Raw genomic sequence first — 22,396 nt, 5'->3', positions numbered from 1 at the left:
AGCAGGAACCCCTTGGGTGTGGCATTATGTCACTTCACCAGCTGGAGCCAAGGTCATCCCTCATTAACTGCTCTTCTCTGGGAGATTGAGTGGGGTCTAAGGCCTGAGCTAGCCCTTTACAAAGTTTCCTCTACTGGTTTACTATAACAGATAAAAGCATTTTTATGAAATAAGATTATTAAAATATTAGCAGGACAAAGGAGCAGAAGCTAGACAGATTTTTCCAAGAGCCAACATTTCTCCCCATTTTTTTTCTTTTTTTGGGGAGAGGTTTTTGCTATAGGGCGTGTGTGTCTGCAGAAAGACAGAGAGAGACAGAGAGACAGAAAGCGAGAAATCACCCCCCAGGGGGGATGGCCATGCTGCAATCCTTTCTCCTCCATTCTCTTCTCAGGATCTTTGGCATGCATGCACACATGCCTGGTGTGAGTTTAAGCCACCAGGTCTGGGACTTGAACTGTGGTCGACTACATGGGAGTCCAGTGACGTAGCCATTACACCATCTGCTGGTCCCGCTCCCTGGTTTTTAAAGTACTTAGAAAACTGAGCAAATGGGGCCTGAAAGAAATGATTGAGAATGTGTATTTGCATGGGGCATGGGAATGAGGTTGATATTTTCAGCCATGGAAGTGTATTTATAAAAGAATGGAGCAGTGGAAAGAGTTACCACTTGTGGCTATGTAGGGTGACCATGACAATAAGGCCATCGCATCTGACATGTTTTTGGGTTATTTTCTTCAGAAGCTGACTTTAAATGGAGGTTCAAAAATCCTGTCTCCTAAAGCCAACAGACTCTAAATTTGTACCAATACAATTGCCACTTATTGCATGTAGCTATTTGCATTCAAATGAATTACATAAAATAAATAAATGATTCCATTCTTTGGTGTATTACCCATACTCCAAATGTCCAACAGCTGTCTGAGACTAGCGGCTCCTGCATTGGATGGCAGGGATTCAGAGCATTTCTATCATTGCAAAAAGTTCTGTTGGGCAGTGTTGCTCTAAAACCCTCCTAGGGCTCATATGTGTAAATGAAAGACACTCAACACAAACTCTAAGAGGACAGGGACTTGCCTTGCTTGATCATTACTGAGAGGACCCAGCTGACACCCTGTAAATATTTGTTAAATAAACAAATAAGTGAATGTGCAGTTGAGCTAGAGTAGTGACAGTTGCTTTGAGGAAAGAACTCTCTGGCTTCCCATGATCCATCTTCCAGCCTGTACCTTAACTCAGAGCGGTAGGTTTTCCTCAACATGCTTGAAATAGCAAAAACTTGGCACAAATCATGACTTTAGAGATCTGTTGTAATGACTTGAAGGAATTTTAATATAGGCTATATTTTTATATGCTACATTTTTAAATATAGGCTAACATTTAATAAAGGCTTGACATTTTAATATAGGAGAAAATAATCTTTTTAATAAGGCACTAAAATATTAAAAATAATATTTTAAAACTAGGACTAAACTTTCTGAATTTTCTAGATCTCCGTATTGCTGAAAGCAATAACCAATTCAAAGAATGTGAAATCTAGCTGGTTGGTAGCATGCTGTGGGAAGGCCAGGCTGACTACTCACGTTTCCAGAATTTTCAGTACTTACAAATGCATCGCCCCAGCCGATCACCATAATGACTGGCCTCGCACTCACTGCAGCGTAGCCCACCATAGCCTAATCGGCAAGGACACTGGCCTGTAAACTGTGAGGACAATCGTGAGTGAGGAATTGACAAACTTTTGATCTAAAAAGATAATGTATTTTAGGAGGAAACATCTTCTCTCTAGTGATCTAGAACATACAGCTGTGCAAAGGTGGAGAAAAGATGATTCCCACAGCTAGCCACCACCCCTGACAATATCCAGGCTCAGAGTTAATGTGTTTTGGCTCAGAGCTCTTGAATATACTGCCTGCTTCCAGCTGCTCAGGGACAGGTGGCCCCAAACACAGATGTAAATGAAAACAAAACACACAATGGGAAGCAGGCCACATTCTCTTCCTCTGCTGTTCTGGGAGTTTCCCCTATAAAAGAGAGGCCAAGGACCTGGTCTAACATCCATCAATAATTTGGCAAGTAATATTTCTATTATGTATGATGTAGTTTTTACCAACTGGGTTAGGGTTTTACTAAAAAAAATTTAAAAAAAAGATAACACTTTTTGTACTAGATTTAATTATTTAATGATAGCCCTTAAATATGTTTTGGGAAATGGATGGACTTGCCTGTACCTTCCCAGCTGGATTCTTAACCAACTTTGCTGAAAACCGAGGAGGATAAAAAATCAACAGGAGAAAATACAAACGCAAATTACTATTTTTGTAGTCCTAAATTATACTTGGCCAAATCTGATTCGACAACCAGTGTGTAGGTACGCTTCCAGTAAATAAGTAGGTGGATTAATAAAGTAATTGATTCTATTAGGCTTCTTTCCATCTCCAGAGTTTCTGCTAGTTTCTGGACAAATATGGAGATGTACAGGGAGCTTGTTGCCCCAGAGGACTGTCATCTGCTGACTGTCCTGGATTGTTGGGCAGTATGTTCTTATACTGATGTAGAATCTGCTTCCTTGTAACTTGTTCCTATTGTTTTGTACCCTGCCTCAAGGAAAAGCATATAGGAAATAGGAAGCCTTCCGTTTCCCCCTCACAGTTTCAACTTGCCTTTTCTTCTCTTCTTCAGGCCAACCACCTACACTTCCTTCAAACTTTCATCCCAGAACAGCATGGTACTATCCATTATCCTTGCTGTCTTTGGATCCATAATAGCTTGCCAACCATTCATATATGTAGTTGTACTCAGACATGATGACTGTGTTCTTGGGGCCATCCGACCAGTAGAGCAGACAAGGGTGCGAATGACCCGGGAGTAAGGCTGAACCGGTGTTGTCTCTTTGGCAGCCTTGCTGTACTGCTGGCTCACTTGAAGCCTGCATGTGATGAAAATCCTCAGATGTTTTTCACAAGAGCTGATGCCAAATTATCACTCCTACCCTGTATTTGTGTAAGGGATTTGCAAAACTTTACTTTTACCCTGTTAAGATTTCATTTTCTTGTGTTCTGCCTACATGGTAACCTGTTAGGCTGTCTTGCCTCTTATTCTATCTTTATCACACTAGCTTATGATTTTGTAGTATCTGCAAATTTGAGGAGCATGTTTCTCCAACTCCATATGAACTATTGATTTAAAATACTGGATGGCATGTTTGGATCTCTTTGTGGGAATGCACTAGAGACCACCTCCTGGCTGACATAGGAACATTTATCAGTAGTTGTTTAAACAGCTGTGGCTCTGAATATCCACATGTCCTCTCTGTATACCAATGAAAAGTGTTTCCTGATTGTGGAGAGCAACCTTCTCCAAGAAATCCCCTATGGATCAAACAAATCCAAAGTACCCTTGTCATGAGGAGCTTTTGGGATAAATCAGTACCATCTGGTTTTTGGCCTGATAGGAGGCCCCTGGCCTCCATGACTCAAGTATGGTCTTGTTGAGTGCTACCATACATATGAGTCCCAAGAGGTCTAAGAAACATGCAAGACAGTGATATCATGAACATTAGAAGTCCCTAATGAATGAGAAAGCTAAGCCATCAAGTTGGAGATCTACCAATTTATTCCATAGTTGGTGGCTGCAGAGAGGTGAGGGAAGCACAGATATGATCATCTAGTACCTTGACCTTGGTTTCTACCATTACTGCCAATAAAGAAACCAGTATTCCAGGGACCAGCAGTTGGTGTAATGGCTACGTCACTGGACTCCCATGTAGTCAACTGTGGTTCAAGTCCTGGTATCTTAAACTCACGGCAGGCATGTGTGTGTGCGTGCCCAAGATCCTGAGAGGAGAATGGAGGAGAAGGAATTGCGGTGTGGCCATCCCCCTGAGGGGTGATTTCTTGCTTTCTGTCTCTCTGTCTCTCTTTGTCTTTCTGGTGAGTGCACGGGCCCTATAGCAAAAATCTCTCAAAACAAAAACAAAAACAAAACCCAAAAAACAGCATTCCTTGGAGAAATGATCAATTCCAGGGCCAGGACAGAAAATATATAAAATGAGCCTGTAGCATTTTGCAGTGTGGCAAAGTAAAAAAGTACTTTTAAAAATCCAGACCAGGATTTCAGTGGTTGGGATACTGAACTCCCATATGGCTGACCATGGTTCGAGTCCCAGATCTGATCTGGTAGTGTGCTTTCTCACTTTTGTTTCTCTCTCTCTCTCTGGTGGGTGCACATGCCCTATAGCAAGTTTAAAATAATAATAATGATGATAACTAAAAAATTTAAAAACCTTTGTAATATTGGGTTATGTCAAAGGGACATAGGAGCCAAATGACCAAAGTTGGTCCAATGACCAAAGTTGGAACAATATGAAAAACAAAATAAAGTGGCATTGGACTAGAACCAAATGTATCCATGCTGATATAAATGATTGATTGAATGAATAATGAGAGAGCAACTGACCAATCTCTAGAGCAGAAGAATTTCAAATGACTCATGGAGAAACTCTACTTTCTAGGAGGGTGAGTATAACTCTCTTCCTTTAGTGGGTTTGTACATAGTGACTTCCTTCCAAAGAGTTCAATATATAGAAGGGAAAAGACATTTTACAAACACTACTTTAAGTCCAGTGATCAAGATGTACATTAACATTGATAAGTCATGTGAATAACATATACGTTTGATAATAAAGTGCTAAGCCTGGCATTTTACCTCCCCGGTTTTCTCAAAACCTGTAACCGAAGTCTAATCATGAGAAGAATATCAGATAAAATTGAATTGAGAGACATTCTACAAAACACTCCTTAAAACTATCAAGGTCATCAAAACCAAGGAAAGTCTAAAAAACTGTTATAACCAGGAGAAGCCTGAGGAAATAGCGCGACCAAGTGTAAAGTGGTCTGGAAGAGATTTGGGGGTAAAAAAAGATGTGAGGTAAGAACTAAGAGAATCTGAGGAACCAGCAGTTAGCATAATGGCTATGTCACTGGACTCCCACGTAGTTGACCATGGTTCGAGTCCCGGACCCGGTGGCTTAAAACTCACACCGGGCGCGTGTGCATGCATGCCCAAGATCCCGAGAGGAGAATGGAGGAGAAGGGATTACGGCATGGCCATCCCCCCTGGGGGGTGATTTCTTGCTTTCTGTCTCTATGTCTTTCTCTGTCTGTCTGGTGAGCGCACGCACCCTATAGTGAAAATCTCTCCAAAAAAAAAAAAAAAGAACTAAGAATCTGAATAAATTATGAGGTTTAGTTAGTGATAATGTGTCAATATTGGTTCACTAGTTATGACAAATGTAGCATACTAATTTAAAATGTTTTAATAGGGGAAACTAGGTCTGGGATACAACTTCTCTGTACTATCTTCACATCTTCAAAATGTTGGGTCATTGGAAAATTTATGATGTAATTTTCTATGCAAAGATATATTTTAAAATAAAAAGCTCATTTCTTTTTTTTTTTTTTTTTTTAAGAGAGTGTGATGTGTTTGGGTTGGGTGAGGTAAGGATGAGAGAAAGAAAAAGAGAAGGGAAGACAAATTTTTTATAAAAGAACTCCTTTCAAAAATTCCCTTGTGTCAATTTGTTCTTTGAATAATAAATTGAATAGCAGAGCCGAAATCGGAGGTGAGCTGGTTTACTAATCGGAAAGACTCTGACTTTTTTTTTTTTTTTTTTTTTGGGGAGGTTTTTTCTATAGGTGTGCTCGCCAGACAGACAGAGAGAGACAGAGAGACAGAAAGCGCAAAATCACCCCCCAGGGGGGATGGCCATGCCGCAATTCCTTCTCTTCCATTCTCCTCTCGGGATCTTGGGCACGCACGCACACACGCCTGGCGTGAGTTTAAGCCACCGGGTCCAGGACACAAATCGTGGTCGACTACGTGAGAGTCCAGTGATATAGCCATTACGCTAACTGCTGGTCCCCAAGACTCTGACTTCTTAAATTAGCACCTGATTCCAATTAAAACCTAATCTCTATATTGTAGAGTTGACTTTTTCTAAAATTCTTTATCATTGTTTTGTCCTTTCCCCCCTTAATGTCTATAAACATGAAAGGTATTTCAAAGCCTAGATTCATTAATCCAAAATAAACAAACAAACAAACAAACAAACAAAACAACTCAAAACAAAACCAAAAGCTAGGTATAATATTAACATATTGTTGTTCCATAAATAATGTTGAAGATCATTTTTAAATTCCCATGCCCATTGCTGTATTGACTGAAATCCCTTGTACAGCTAAGTAGCATTAGTTTTATTAAACAATGGAGATCTGCTTCTAGTATAACAGCCTGCATTCTTTAGAAATGATTGATGCTGGTCTAGAAGTAGAGAAGTATAGAAGACATCTACCCACTTGTAAAGCAATTGGTGAGCCATAGGACACAGAAACTCAATTTTTAGAAATAGAATTGTGGGTTTGACAGTATCTAATTAATAATCACTTTTTTTTTTGGAGAGGTTTTTGCTATAGGGTGCGTACGCTTGCCAGAAAGACAAAGAGAGACAGAAAGACAGAAAGTGAGAAATCACCCCCCAGGGAGAATGGCCATGCTGCAATCCCTTCTCCTCTAGTCTCCTCTCGGGATCTTGGGCACGCACGCACACGTGCCTGGCATGAGTTTAAGCCATCGGGTCCAGGACTCAAACCACGGTCGACTACATGGGAGTCCAGTGACATAGCCATTACTCTAATTGCTGGTCCCAATAATCACTTTTGATTAACAATCTATTTCTCAGGCCCTAGTAAGAGGGAAGGTCAGTATTTGTGTTTTATTGTGCATGAATTTTGACTGCCCTAATCACAAAGAAACATAGAGAAAACTCAAGTAGGCACAGCTTAACTTTGAGACCCTTATTCTCTTTTTTGGGTGCCTTTGATTCCTTGATAAATGCCAATTCTATCCCTACATAAGGCCAATCCATAAAAAAATCTACTTAAAAACATCACACGAAGAAGACATTCTTTACAGGTTTGGAAGCCACATCTCCCTGTCAATCCTTACCCTGAGTGCACTAGTAAGTTTGAAAGTTTCTTGCCTGGTCACAGTGGCTACTCTGAGAGTTCTGGGGGTCACAGTCGCATAACTGACATCCTCTGCCAGGGACCAGATTCCAGTGTCCATCAGCACATCGGTCACAGGCCAGGCCTGTGACATTCGGCAGACAGGGGCATGCGCCTGTGACAGGGTCACAGAGGCAAGCTCCCCCAGTGGGGGAACACTCAACGGGGCTTACTCCAGAAGAATGGCAGGTGCATCCTAGGACAATAAAGCCATCATAAGAAGTCGATTCAGTGATAAAGCCCGCATTTCACAAACCACACAGACAGCCTTTTAGACCTGGATGTATCATTTCTTCAGAGCTCTCAAAGAAGAAACATAATAGTACAAGATTTACCAGGTAATCTAGGTGGGTTGAACCCATTCAATTGTTGCTCTCCCTAAGTGGCACTTTGATGTGGTTCAAGCTAGGATGCTCCAAGAACTTAGGGTGAGGATCACCAAGTCTCACTTTTTCCTTATGCTATTTACTAGAGTTCCATTTACTTAAATGAATTGGAACAGAGTGGTTTACTGAATTGACTTGGGTTAACTGAAATATTAATAGTTAAAATAGTTCTTAAAAATCAGTGGTTTAGTGCCCTCTTTCTTTATCATAGAATCAAACCTTTTCTTCTACATCTGGGATTCTCCTATATATACACATTAAAGTCACTTGATGAGCTTGTTGCGATGCAGATTCCTGAGCCTCACCCAGAGATTCTGGCTCAGTGGGTCTGAAGTACAGCCCAGGAAACTGCTTGTTAATATCTCCCACCTCAAGTGATTCTGGCACCGGTGTGGTGTGGACCATACTCCAAGAAATAACGCTTAGACTCCTCTAGGACGAGTGTTAAAAGCCACAGTCTCAAAAGTCAAACTGATGCCACGCTGCAGCTGTATCTGAGAATATCCAGGCTAGCTTTGCCCTGATTGCTACTGAGTCAGTACAGCAGCCCCTTCACCCAGTGGGTACTGCTTTTGCTGCCTGGGACTAGCCTAAGTGAAATGAGTGTGGGAGAGCTGACAGCACAATTACTAGCAGCCACTTGGCCACCACTTCCCCCCATGACTCTTCCCTGCCCGCCTGGGAGCATGGTGGACGTACTTCTGCAGGTCTGATTGAGGGCTGATCCGAAGTAACCTGGTTTGCAGAGCTGGCAGTTCGAGCCCTGAGTGTCATGCAGACATCTAAGGCACTCCCCTGAGATGCGGTTACAGGACTCTGGATCGGTTACATCTATGTTGTTGTTGCAGGCACAAGGCTGACAAGGTGCTCCTGAAATTCTCGGATTCCCATAGAAACCAGCAGAGCATTCTCCGCAGTGAATACCTGAAACAAGCAGAGGGGTGGGGTGGGGGGAGTACATAGGATGAGGTGTGAGTGTGAGGGGAGAGAGAAATTGATTTAAACAGAGAACAATTGGGCTCCTCTAGAGTTAACAAGAAGCTATACATTTGAGGTAAATAAGGGAAAACATTTCTAAATTAAAACATTCATTTAAATTTATTATTCATTCAGAGAATAAAAAGATTATTCAGAGCTAAAACTGTCATTGGTGAAGAAAGGATTATAATCTTCAAAAATGTTGAGGTTGTGAGCACAAGATTTCTAGGTCTTTGTATAACCAGTGTCACCCTACTGCATCCCGGGACCCAATACTTTCACTCTTCCAACCAGAAGGTAACTGTAGTCATTTAGGGATTATTTCCAGAATTTGGTTCATCCTATTTGAAAATGTTCTTGCAACCCAAACAAGGTCTCAGTTCTTAAAAACAACCGCCATGTACATGAAAAGGCTACAGGGGAAGAGGTAAGAACTAACTAGAGCCATGTGTAGCTTTATATGTAACAAATAAGAAGAATATCAGGCAGATACTTTCTTATTATGATGGTAATTATGCCTGAAGAAATTGATATTGCCCTATGTATGATTAAATCAAGTAGACTTTATAAGTTTTTTCCTTGTCTGTATTATATAATCATAACCATGTTTACACTCTTTGACATGAAAATTTTGGTTGAGTAACAGATACAAATTTTGAATTCAGACTTACATAGTGTTGGTATGATATCCAAATAAGTGCTTTAAGACATCTGAAAAAATTAGCTGTATCTGTGAAATATCAGTTAAATAGATTGCTCGAAAGTACAGAAAGAAAACACTTAATTGGTTAAAATGTAAAATTACCTATGTTATATGCTATTCAATCACATATATATCTTATTTAACATGTAATGATTTTATTTTAAATTAATTTGACTGGATTTCATTTGGTCAGTTAGTTTTCTAGAACATAATTCAAAAACAATTACAGTCCAGGGAATGAGTTTTTAATTGTCATTGGTTTTCGTTTTTTTTTTTTTCTTTCTCTTAAGAGCGCACGCACACTTATGAGAGACAGAACAAGAGAGAGAAGTCGTCCACAGGACCACAGAGTGGTTCTCCAGCCCTTCTAGCCCTCCAGTCCTCCAGCCCATTGGCTCTTGGGCACTTTGGTGCACGCCTCATACATGCCAGGCCGACTGGGTCACGGATTTGAATTATGGTTGCCAGGTCAGATCCAGTCTTCCCAAGCAGTGTATTACTGCTGGGCTATGTAGCAGACCCAGTCATTGGTTTTTGAATCGTTCAAATTTTTTATTCAGTAAAGCAGCAATTTTGACAATTATGTCTTCTTACCATTAACTTATTTCCTGCACTACTCCTTTGTCTAAGGCAGATATATTATAAATATACGATAATTTTCCAGAATGCAGGGTGAGAAAGAAGAAAAAAAAGATACCATGTACTACACTACATACCTGCATAACCTTGAAGACAATTGCAAATTATATCTGAGCTCCAAGGATTCTGATAACAGGAGTGTGCAAAATACTGATCGCTTGAGGGAATGTCTGGACATGGGCAAGGACGACAGGACTGTCCTGAAGAAGGATTTCCATAGTAACCATCTATGCACCTGTCAAGGCAATTTGCTTTTATAAAAATGTTTCCAGGAAAAGCTCATGTGTTAACTACTATGGATTTGCTATGCTTTAAGACAGTGTAACTCTCAAAACTCAGTATTTTAGAAGTTGCTCATTTGCTCTGTAAAAGGATTTTTTTGTTTTTTATTGAAAAGGTCAAGGTGTGGTCCTTAAATGCAACATAATAGCAGTTGATTTACATATCACATTTGAAGGGCATGAAAAGCAATGTGCCAGGCAAATGTGTGTTATCAATTTAATCGGACATTTCTGGCTCATCGGATGCTTTAGAAGGATGATGGAACAAGATCTCCTCCAACCATAGTGGTCATTCTGAGTATTACTGAGTCTCTATTCAACGATTCTGCATTGTGAGGTCAGAACAAAAGTTTTAAAAACCTAAACGTTAATGAGCATGTGGATTCCATACCTTTCACAGTTTGGTCCAGTTGTAAAGCCTCCACAATTGAAGCACGATCCTGTCTCTGGGTCACAAAGTTCAGCAAACCCATTACAAAGGCAGGGGCGGCAGTTGGGAAATCCAAAGTAGCCAGCCAGGCACTCGTCACAATGGCGGCCAGCCACCTCTCCAAGGCAGGGGCACTGTCCTGTTACTTGGTCACAGATAGTGTTCTTCGACCCTTGAGGATGGCACTCACATGCTGGATAAAGAGAGGTATGTTGGGCTGGAGCAAGAGGCATGCTAGTGAAAAAGTTACAGTGCTGGTTTTGTATTTTGTGTCCAATCCAGGTGAACAAGGTGAGTCTATAAAGCAGTTAGACCAGAGCCTGGCAGATAATGAGTACTGGGTAAACATTTATTAAATAACACTTATTCCCAGATTCATTCAATCACCAGCTTGCTGTGAACAAGTGGGCCTTATGACCATTTGTTATTTACATGATAGAACCAAACAAGTAACATATATATACATATTTTTTTGCTATATGGCGCGTGCGCTTGCCAGAGAGACAGAGAGAGACAGAGAGACAGAAAGCGAGAAATCACCCCCCAGGGGGGATGGCCACGCCGCAATCCCTTCTCCTCCATTCTCCTCTTGGGATCTTGGGCACGCACACACACGTGCCCAGCATGAGGTTTAAGCCACTGGGTCTGGGACATGAACCGTGGTCGACTACATGGGAGTACAGCGACATAGCCATTACGCTAACAAGCAACATATTTTTAATGACTTAAACTTTCATTCATCTTATGAGATTATAAAAAAATATGAGAACCCTTCTCCAGATGGTCAGATTTTTCTTTTTCCTAGATGAGGTAGTTAGAGGCCCAATTCTTTCCTGATAAATTATTGAATCCTTTGAACCAGACTTCCTGGTACAAAAATGTAATGCCTGTTTGTTTGATAGGGTGGTATGTGGAAGAAATATTTCCCCTTTATGTATCTGAAGCATTTTGTAATTTTTAAATAGATTTTTGGTATAGGGTGCCTGCACTTGCCAGAGAGAGACAGATAGAGACAGAGAGAAGGAAAGTGAGAAATCGCCCCTGGGATGGGGTGAGGTGAGGAATGGCCATGCTACAATCCCTTTTTCTCCATTCTCCTCTTAGGATTTTGGGCATACACACAGACCTGGCATATTTTTCAAGCCTCTGGGTCTGGGACTTGAATCTCAAGTCTCAGCCATGTGAGAATCAGCTGCCTTAACCATTTTGCCACCAGCTGGCCCTACTTTGTAATAGTAAAAAGAAAAAAAAAAGAAGAAGAAAAGAAAAAGCCATGATAGACCTCCTGCCTGTTCTCAAGAGGAACAGAGTTTTAACTTATGACTTACTTTCTGCACAGAGAACTGTGTATTCTGGACATGACAGGCACAGAGCTGAATTATCAGCTGTGGAGAAAGTCCCATCTAAGACCTTAATAATGAGTGGCTTGTAAGAGTTCCAAGGCTGTTTACAATCCCAGCATCAGAAAGGGTGATATCTTCAGTGGAGCATATCTAACCTGTGGTGGCTGTCCTCTTTCTCAGTCTCTCAATCTCACCGTTGCATTACGCTTTCCAACCTCTGACTTACATGGTCGATCTCAGAGCTGGGTTTGCATAGCCAACTCCCTAATGGGGCTCCTACATTGTACCTGGACTACCTCCCATTTGATACAGACTGTGCACTCCCAGGAACACGCACTGTGTTTTGTTTATCCCTCAGGTTCCTACTAGAGCTCTGTTCATGGTTAGAGCCCATTGATAAAGGAAGTGTGGGAGAAAAGTTTTCAGTACATCTATCTACATAAGTAGACAGTCTGAATACTATAGTCAAGTTCCCAACGCCTTCCCCTTTATAACTCCCCACATTGCTTTGCCTGCTTAAAACGACCAGGTTACGAAGCAGCACTTTTCCCATCGTGTGCTCTTTATACGTACGGTGACAGCCAAGATGCCCCAAACCGTAGCTTCCAGATGAGCACCTGTCACAGCAGCGTCCAACCACATGAGGTTTACACTGGCACTGGCCTCCAAGTCGGCTGCAGGTGGACCCAACTGAGCCCTGGGGGTGACACTTGCAGGCTGCAGGGAACAAAGAAGGGAGTAGAGGTGATGGGAGTGGCAGAGAAGTAGCGCACCCCTCAGCAGACTTAGCACACCTTTTCTTTATGTGGTACCTCTCTAATCCTCAGCTTCCTCATCTGTTACATGGACATCACACAGGATCTACCTGGTGGGACTGTTACACAGATCACAGGCAGTAACGCCCATGGAGTGCTTAGAAGAGTGTATGACAAATAGTAAGTGTTTGAGCAACATTACTTAATAAAAGGATTAAAAGAAATAGTTTTAAATAATTGATTATTCTAATATAATTATCATAATTGGTATTATTAGCACTTCAAATACTGATGATCTAAATCTAAATATATCTGCTATTTTTAATTTCCCTATTCCATCTGTTTGATGAGATGGTGGGCACCTTGAACTCATAGCCCTGTCCTAATGGAAAAAGCATTTGCCTAGAACCCAGGAAGCCCAGACTCTCACTGTCACTGCTGTTCTGTATCAGTGGTTTCCAGCTGGGGAGTGAGTTTGCCTCCCTGAGACATTCGATACCATTGGGAGACATTGTGGGAGGTCAGAACTGAGGATGGTGATACTGGTATTAGGTGGGTAGGAATGTTGTAAAAATCCTGTCATGCACAGGGCCCAGCTCAGAATCTCCATAATAGCGCAGCTGAGGAACCTTTCTCTATAGCTAAGTGAAATGGGTAAGTTACATAATGTTTTTGGAAACCTATATCCTTATTTATTGAGGGCTTTGGGATAAACGAAGTTGTTTATAGTTCTTTCCAGTTCTAAACTCCTAGGATTCCAGATGAGTGTTTTAGGGCCACTGTCCCAGCAAGCTAGTATTCCAGTGCTATCACAGACGTCCTCTTTTATCCAGGCACCGCCCTGTCCAATTATGATTCTAACGTGTCAGCAGACCACTCCGTGCATCTAATTACTGGTGAGGGGTATTTTGGTTATTGTTTGGGGTGGATGGTAAAATAGATGGATTCACTCTTGTTTCCCAAAGCATTTATACAGAGAGCAGCACTTCAGTGGAGTCCACTAAACAGATACTCACGCATTGCCCCGTTGTGTATCTTGGCAGACATGCTGACTATAAGTCTTTCACATGCACCAGGGAGCTCTTGAGGTCCCGTTTCTGAGGCAATTTCAACACAGTTGTACAGCTGATACTCATCTAAGTCTTGCTTGCTACAGAAATTCTCCAATGAATTGATTTGGGGAATAAGACCAAGCTTTTAAAATGAGAAAAGAAGACATGTTCAAACAGACTTTTATTGAAGATTCTAGTTAGATTTTAAAAATGCACTTATGGGGACCAGCATGTGGTGTAGTGATTACATCACTGGACTCCTACATAGTCGACTGCAGTTCAAGTTCTGGATCCGGCAGCTTAAACTCACGCCAGGCGCGTGTACATGTGTGCCCAACGTCCCCGGAGGAGAATGGAGAAGGGATTGTGGTGTGGCCACCCCCCAGGGAGGTGATTTCTTGCTTTCTGTCTCTCTGTCTTTCTGGCGAGTGTACATGCCCTATAGCAAAAACCTCTCACAACAAAACAAAACAAAACACATTTATGAAAACAATAACTTAAAAGAGACTCAATTTGGTCTTTTTAACTGACTCTATCTGAAGATTTTCAAACTTTCAATTTATTTTAGAAATCTTTTAATATTTATTTTATTGACTTATGAAAAAGAAAATAATCCTTTATCTTTTTAATGTCATTATTATTCTATTTTTTACTTGTTAATAAATTTGTTTTAGATTTGAAAGAATTTTATTGAGTCCAGTTGTAATAAATTAAGAAAGTATAGCTAGGGCAAGCAGGTGGCACAGTGGTTGAAGTGCTGTGCTCTCACATGACCAACCGTGTTTGAGTCCCAGACTGGGAGGCTTACTTTCTCACTTTCTCTCTCTCTGTGTGTCTCTTTCTGGTGAGCATGTGTGTAACAAATTAATAATAGTAGTAAATAAAATTAAATAAGCAATTCTTTAAAAACAAAGAAAGTATGACTTAATGTATTTCATGGTGTTACTGTAGAACACAAATTGTGTAAAATTCTTTGTTTTTTTCAGTTATATGTAGAGAGTAGTGTTCTACATCAAACTTTACTGGCCTCCTGCAGATTTGCAGTATAGGTTAACCTATTAAAGGCTCAGAGAAGTACTATAAGAGGGATCTCTCTTTCCAGATAGATAAATATCTGTCTAGAGAGGGTGAATGCACTTTCCAGAGAGAAGAGAGCGAGAAAGAGGAAGAGCAGACTCCTCAATGAAACATGTTCTTGCTGCCATCCTTTTTCATATATAAGAAATGATAGCTTGTGTGTGTGTGTATGTGTGTGCATGAGAGAGAGGCAGAGACAGAGAGAAAGCACTCTTGACAGAGTCCCCTCATGCCACAGTTCCCTTTCTGCAGCCCTCTGGCTCCTCAGGGCTTTGGGCATCCACATGCATGCCCCAAATGTTTTCAGGATGACTTGGGGATCTGAACGCAGGGTAGTCATGTAGCTTTCAGCACTGCAATCTGTTACACTATGAAATGTGCCACAGAGGCTGAGGAAGAAAAATACTTTTCAAACTCTGTATTTCTATACTTATTCATCATTTGGTTCTATGTCCAAATTATACTTATACTTTATAAAACTAATAATTCATGGATACATTTTGGGAATTTATAGCTTAGGCCATAGCTAGTGTAAACTTATAAACTTATTCTTATATGAGGAAAAACTACTAAGTTTTAGTTTTTTGAGAGTATCTCATCTAAGTTATGACCTATTACTATTTTAAACTGTTCTTTAATGGATTTAGATGACATCGTAGAGTGTTTTAGAAGCATATCTATCACACCAAGTTGGTCATTTGAACAACTGGTGCTACGGCATTGAAAACAGGTTTTAGTTTGGCAAGTTAAGGGTCTGAACCTGGTAGCCCAGAAAAATCTCCCTGATCTTCTTTTTGCTTCCTATGACCCTTTCCTTCAACCCTCTATAATTATGTCCCTAATTATTCTTTGACACAGGCAGCTGGAGGGATCTCTACCCTCAATGACTATTTCAAAGGGTCTCCTGCTCCTCAATTCTCTGAATTCATTTCTCAGTATACCTGATTCCTCTTACCCTCCTCACTTCACAGAGAAAACAGACTCCAGCAATGGAATGAAGCCTCCTACTTCCTGTCTCCCAATCTCCATTCTCACAGGTACCCTTGATTCCCAGTGCTTAAGAAGGAAGCAGTACTGTGGTGGAAAAGGTATCCCCCTGCATCTCTCTACCTCCAGGAAACTCTTCTGTGGACAGCACTTTCTTTTTTTGATCTCTTCCACTCAACTGACATTTCAAATGTGCCTGTCTCCTCCATCTCTGTAAAATCAATGCTTTGATCTCATATATTCCAGCCATAGCCCCATTTCTGCCTGTTGACTCCTTGATTGCCAAATTTCTTGAGAAATTATTTTCTTGCCATCACCACTCCTCTTCTTCTGTTTACTTTGTGAGCCAACACAATACCCTCTCTCCACTCATCCCTAAATATGTGTGTGTGGGGGGTCTTTCAGGGTCCTCTCCTCAGGCCCCTTCTTACTGCACACCTGCCTCTCATGTGACAGTAGCAACTCTGTATTACCATCTACCTATAGGTGATGGGCACCTGAATTTACTGCTGCACACACCTCTCAGTCATGGGTTCCAGTCTGCGCTGACCTAATTACCTACTGGTTGTCCCATAGGCAATATAGATCAAACATGCCAGAAACCTGCTTTCCTCTCTGTGCCCTTTCTTGGTAAAGAAGGGCATCATCTGCCAAGCTGCTCAGTGGAGAAAACTGAAAGGCCTTTTGGAAAAAGTTGATTCATCTATATTTTCCATGAGTGAGACAGAGAGAGAGAGAGAGGGAGAGAGGGAGAATGCATTTTCAACCGGTTCCCGACACCATGCTCCATCCCAACCTTCAGCCAGCCCCAGACCAGGGGCAAATACCTGTCTGGTATATTTGGGGAGGTCTCTGGATTTAAACTGGGAGCCTTCCCATGTGGGATTGCCTCGCAGAGTGTCGTGTCTCACTGCAGAGCCACCATCAGGCCCCTGGATGGACATCTTTGACACCTGCCTCTTTGAGATCAGCCCTCTCCACCTAACCTACATCCCACATCCCACACACAGCAAATCAATCACAGGCCTGGTCAACTCTACCCCTTAAATTTAAATTAACTGAGGAATTCCTTCTAGAAAGTAATCTGACTGAGTAAGAGCAATAAACCCTTGGGTAAAGCAGAATATATTTTAAAACAGTTTATACATGTGTTTCAAATATCTGCAGTAGTGAAAAGTGGAAGCAACTTACGTGATCATGGACAGGGTAACAGACAAATAATTAAATAAATTTACTCATGCCCAAATTCTGAAAAAGTGATCATTCTGAGTGTGTAGGACTATGCAGAGGGAGAGGGTTAGCAGAAACACCTACAGCTCAACTCTCTTGGGGGGAAGGTGCTGAAAGAAGTCACTCAGGAAATATGCATAGATCCTAAAGACAAAAACGAGGCTACTAAGTACCATTAAAAATGCTTAGGATGATGTGGCTGGCAGTGGTGTGGTGGTTAAAGGCACTGGACTCCCACATGGCTGACTATAGTTCGAGTCTCAGACCTGGTAGCTTGTTTTCTCACTTTCCCTCTGCCTCTCTTTGGTCCAATTATTAATAAAAATAATAAATAAATTTAAATAATTCTTTAAAAAATGGTTGGGATATAATAAGAAGTAAAAAATCCATATAATTAGTACTCTGATAACAGTGATACAAAAATATAGAATGCACAAAGTAGGAATTTAAGGGGGGCCAGCAGGTGGCATGGTGGTTAAGGGCACTGGACTCCCATATGGCCAACCGCAGTTCGAGTCCCGGACTTGGTGGCTTGCTTTTTCCTTTCCTCTCTCTCTCTCTCTCCCTCTCTGGTCAAATTTAAATAAATAAATTTAAAGTTAAATAAAATAATTCTTTTTAAAAAAGGAACTTATAAAAAAATAATTAAAGTAGTGCGATTTTTGTCCCCAAACTTTCTGTAAGGCATGTAGTGGCTCTGAGTGATGCGACTCTCCTCCTGACTCTTCACTCACCCTGTGCCTCAGTTCTGTCATCTATAACACAGTGACAGTACCTAGCCCACAGGGTTATTGTGAAGATTAAATAATACAAAACGTAAACCAGTTCAAACAGCACTGGGATATATCGTTAAGTATGATTTGCAGTTGTCATCAGGTGGCTTTAATAGTTAAACCAATACATGCATATTTTTAAAGAAATACTTCCCTAAAGAGACTAAACGGAAAATTACTAGGGTGCTCAGCAGAGAAGAAAGCACCCAGGAAGCTCTGGTATACTTACAGAATCGACCAGGATGTGTGAACTTGCATGGGGCACTCCTTCCAAGGGCTGAGAAAAATAGACATCTATGGAATATTGTACACCAGGGGCTAAACAGATGGGTGTGGGAAGCAGTGCAATTCTGTATCAAGAGAAAGAGGACAAAATTTCAGTGACAAAAAGACACTGAGATTCCCAAGTGGCCGACGTTCCACTTGTGCAGTGAAGCGGGCTCCAGAAGGGTCTGAGGCCGATCTGCTCCTAGGTTGTCAGGACAGTAAATTCACACTCAGATCCTTGGTGGCTTGTCCACAGGATTGTGACAAATGGTAAGGTCTTAGAAGCCAATAATCATGAGTTATCATGAGAACTCAGGGGAGAGGAAGGGATGGATTTCCTTCAATCTGTCATGCCAACATCAGAGGGATCTCTGTTTAATTTTGTTGTAAATCACTGATGAGGCAAAATGAGTGCTCTCAAAATTAGTAGCCATTTAGCACATAAACTCTCTGTCATTGAGAGTACTCACGCAGAATCTTGTAGCATTTACTTTCTCACATTTCAAAGCCATCTAGGGGACAGATATTCTTGAAGAAACATTCAAGATTTAGAGTCAGGATATCCGGGCTGGAATCCTGGTTCTGCTCCACACTTGTGGGCAGGTTGTTTCACTCTTCTCTTCTCCATTTCTTCTTCATCTGATGAAGACAAAACCTACCTCATCGCATGGTTGTGAAGATTAGGTATGACATTATATGTAGAGTGTGGCATGCAGTGAGTGCTTAATACATGTTATAGTCTCTTTTAATACCCCTCTTCTCTCATTTAGTTCCCAGATAAAATTACAGACAGATCAATGAAATTCTAAGTCACCTTGAGTGTTTGAGGACAAGTCCCAAGCATACCTGGCAGATGCTGGCAAGGTAAAAGACTGAGGCTTTGGCAGTGTAGTCCTGGTTGTGCAGTACTCGCTCCCTCCAGACGGCTTAACCACAATGCGGACAGCCCAGTCAGCTGCAGACTAGATAGGCATGACATCAAAGCTTGTCACCGTGAGGATGCAGGAAACCATTTTGCACACACACCCATATACCAACGGATAGTACATGGAATCCATTTGCAACCCATAGCCCACTTAAAAAGTAGAGTTTGGGAACTGAAGACAAATCTTTGAGACTCACTCCCAGGCTCAGTTCTCTGGGGTCTGAATTGTGATTCAAGCAGAAAGAACATTGTTTCTGGCTATAACTATAGTTCATGAGTCTGGGAAAACACTAACTCTCCTCACAAGTCTAATCTTCAATACCTGTCTCTCAAAGAGCAAATTAATTCATGTTGTCCCCTGATCACAGAACAGAAAATAATAATTTGAAATCCTTCCCAAAAGAACACACACACACACCTGACATACACACCTGTAGAGTCTTAAAAAAAACCTCATGGATGGGGCCAGCAGTTAGTGTAATGGCTATGTCACTGAACTCCCATGTAGTCTACCTCGGTTCAAGTCCTGGACCTGGTGGCTTAAACTCACGCCGAGTGCGCGCGTGTGTGTGTGTGTGTGTGCGTGCCCAAAATCCCAAGAGGAGAATGGAGAAGAAGGGATTGTGGCTTGGCCATCCCCCCCGGGGGGGGTTTGATTTCTCACTTTCTATCTTCTCTCTCTGTCTTTCTGGTGAGCACACATGCCCTATAGCAAAAAACCTCTCCAAAAAAAAAAAAAAAGAAAAATTCATGGAAAACGTGCATTGTAAAAAAAAAAACTATGCATAAATTTCCAAAATTCTTTTTGCAACAAAATTTTAATTCTAATTCCACTTTTCCATGAAAATTTTGAAATGCACACACACACACATATGGGACAGATATTCAAATTTATTCTGGAAAATTTATAAGTAGAAAAGCTTTTTAAAGCTGTTAGAGATATTTTATCTCTATGGACAAATTTATTTATATACATATTTTTTACTCTTAAAAATTTTTAACTTAATCTTATTTTATTTCATTTTAAAATTTTTGCCAGAAGATACATGCCACTCACTAGGGAGAGAGAGAAAGAAAGAGAAAGAGAAGGAAAGTAAGAAACTACTCCATGTGGGGGATGGTCATGCTACAATTCCTTCTTCTCCAATCTCCCCTCAGGATTTTGGGCACACGCACACATATACCTGATGTTTTTTTTAAATTATTTATTTTATTTATTCATTCATTTAATTAATTAATTAATTAATTAATTATTTTTTGAGAGGTTTTTTGCCATAAGGTGCGTGCGCTCGCCAGACAGACAGAGAGAGACAGAGAGATAGAAAGCGAGAAATCACTCCCCAAGGGGGATGGCCACGCCACAATCCCTTCTCCGTTCTCCTCTCTGGATCTTGGGCACGCACGCACACGCGCCCGGTGTAAGTTTTAAGCCACCGGGTCCGGGACGCGAACCACGTTCGACTACGTGGGAGTCCAGCGACATAGCCATTATGCTAACTGCTGGTCCCCTCATTTATTTTAATTTGACCAGAGAGAGACAGAGAGAGAGAAAGAGTGAGAAAGCAAGCTGCCAGGTCCGGGACTCAAACTGTGGTCAGTCATGTGGGAGTGTCCAGCACCTTAACCACCATGCCACCCGTTGGTCCCCCTGATGTGTTTTTCAAGGCACTGAGTTTGAGACTGGAGACACACAGTCAGCCATATGGGATTCAGCTGCTTTTTCCACCACACCACTGGCTAGTCCTATATTTCTTTTGAAATGGCTTTCTTATCACACTCAACAGGTCAAAGTTAAATTGGAATCCCTTGACTTTGTTTTGTAGGAGAATGATGTCCTATCAAGAGTTTCAAAGTGATCAGCAGCCCTGGGCAGTGATAACATAGCAAGCAGGACCACACTGTTGTCCCCAGAGGAGCTGTGTGTGGGGCCTCTCAACACTTCCTGCCTCCAGCCATCAAAAATATCTGTTAGAGGTAATGGTCAGTGGGTTTCAGATGTCCAAAGAAAAGGTTAGGAGCTACTGCTGTAAACCAAGTATTTTTGCAATTTGGTTTCTATTCAGTCTTAGATATTTCTCAAAGACAGGGCGGGGGAGTAGAGTGAGGGAATAGGAGGCAAAAACAGTCTGCTTTTAATCTTTCTCTTGTTGCAGGGCAAGATCCAAATGCAAACAAATGCCTCTGCTGCGTTCTGTATGAATGAATCTCTACACATGTGTTGGTTTATTAGATTAATAAATAAATAATCCCAGGAGGGTGGGACTTGTGTTATTGTAGTTGTTTATTGTTCTTACACAAACTTTCGGTCACTGCTTTGTTAAACCTGGTACCTTAAATACCTACGTCCATGTTTCGCTTCTCTCCATGGGACGAAGCACGGGTGCACACGGCTCACTGTGTTGTTTCAAGACCTTTAGGAAGCCCTTTGGTTTATAATGCTCTCCAGATATTCTACTCTGGGTACATCACTTTACAAGCAGCCTATCCTAGCACAACTGAAATGGAAATAGTTCAAGAATATCTTTCTGTCAGCTTTTTACCATCCAAGAAATGGGATTAAAGAATACCTGGATTTCATAGCGAACAGCAATGGCGAAGTTCATGGGAAAGGGAATGTTGTTGACAGTAAATCTCAAGCCAGCTCCAGGGAGAACCCTGGCAAATCCACGGCCAGTCCATGTAATGGGGTTCCCAGGAATGGGCTCTTGGAAAACAATGTGAACACCAGACACCTGGCCAAAACTCGCTGAGTCCTAAAACGGAAGAGGAATGTAAATATGAGAGCTATGGTCAAGGCCTGGAAGAGTTTAGAAAAAACAAAACAAAACAAAACAATCTATGACATGTATCTTCTGGTGTGTATATGATTCATGAGTCATGAATAAATTATTCCAACCAGGACACGGTCCAGAATCCAGTTAAGAATAATGTGCTGAAACGGCAGCTTTGGGACAGATGTTACCGTGTAGAATGACTGAGTTGAAAGCCGTGTCACTGGAAAGCCACACTAATTTTAAGTACCCCACGTGCTAATCAACTGAGCAAATTCCACACTGATGACATTGGGTTTGCTCAGATGTGACTGCAGAGTTCTGGCCAAAATATGGGGGAAAATATTCCCATGTCTACTTTATGATTTTGCCTAATTATGTATGACAATGAGAAAACCCACATGGATTTATTTTCTAGATAGGTCTTCCATATAAACATGAGTAAAATGTTCTTTCTCTGTTTAAGGGCATATAAGAACAAAACTCCCACCACACTGATACGCTTAGACTCCCTGATCCTCTCTGTACTGGATGTCAGCCGGAGACCATCTGGATCCTGTAGATAAAACCTCTTTAATTACTTTTGCATCTGCCTCTCCACACTCACAGCCCCCACTCCGCTTCTGGCTCTCGTGACTTTCTGACTGCTGCAATCGTCTCTTAGCTATTCCCCCTTCTCTCTTTCTGCACATACCGCTGCCAAAAAAGCATTCCAAACTCTTTCTAAGTCCCAGC

General features: G+C 41.4%; 1 protein-coding gene across 1 annotated transcript in view; it reads right to left on the bottom strand.

Annotated features, from left to right (window-relative positions):
• Positions 1-22,396, bottom strand: part of LAMB4 (laminin subunit beta 4) — a 104,166-nt gene that overhangs the window by 34,337 nt on the left and 47,433 nt on the right. The window contains exons 14-23 of the mRNA XM_027765416.1: positions 21,458-21,643; positions 18,812-18,927; positions 17,928-18,048; positions 13,596-13,773; positions 12,398-12,541; positions 10,443-10,674; positions 9,848-10,005; positions 8,150-8,374; positions 7,040-7,260; positions 1,608-1,704 (exon numbers count right to left, since the gene is read on the bottom strand). Of these exons, the coding sequence (XP_027621217.1) occupies positions 1,608-1,704; positions 7,040-7,260; positions 8,150-8,374; positions 9,848-10,005; positions 10,443-10,674; positions 12,398-12,541; positions 13,596-13,773; positions 17,928-18,048; positions 18,812-18,927; positions 21,458-21,643 (1,678 nt within the window). The remainder of the gene's footprint in view (positions 1-1,607; positions 1,705-7,039; positions 7,261-8,149; positions 8,375-9,847; positions 10,006-10,442; positions 10,675-12,397; positions 12,542-13,595; positions 13,774-17,927; positions 18,049-18,811; positions 18,928-21,457; positions 21,644-22,396) is intronic.

The sequence above is a fragment of the Tupaia chinensis genome, unplaced genomic scaffold (assembly GCF_000334495.1).
Source record: "Tupaia chinensis unplaced genomic scaffold, TupChi_1.0 Scaffold138322_1, whole genome shotgun sequence".
Taxonomy (NCBI): domain Eukaryota; kingdom Metazoa; phylum Chordata; class Mammalia; order Scandentia; family Tupaiidae; genus Tupaia; species Tupaia belangeri.
This window is presented reverse-complemented; position numbering and strand designations above follow the sequence as displayed.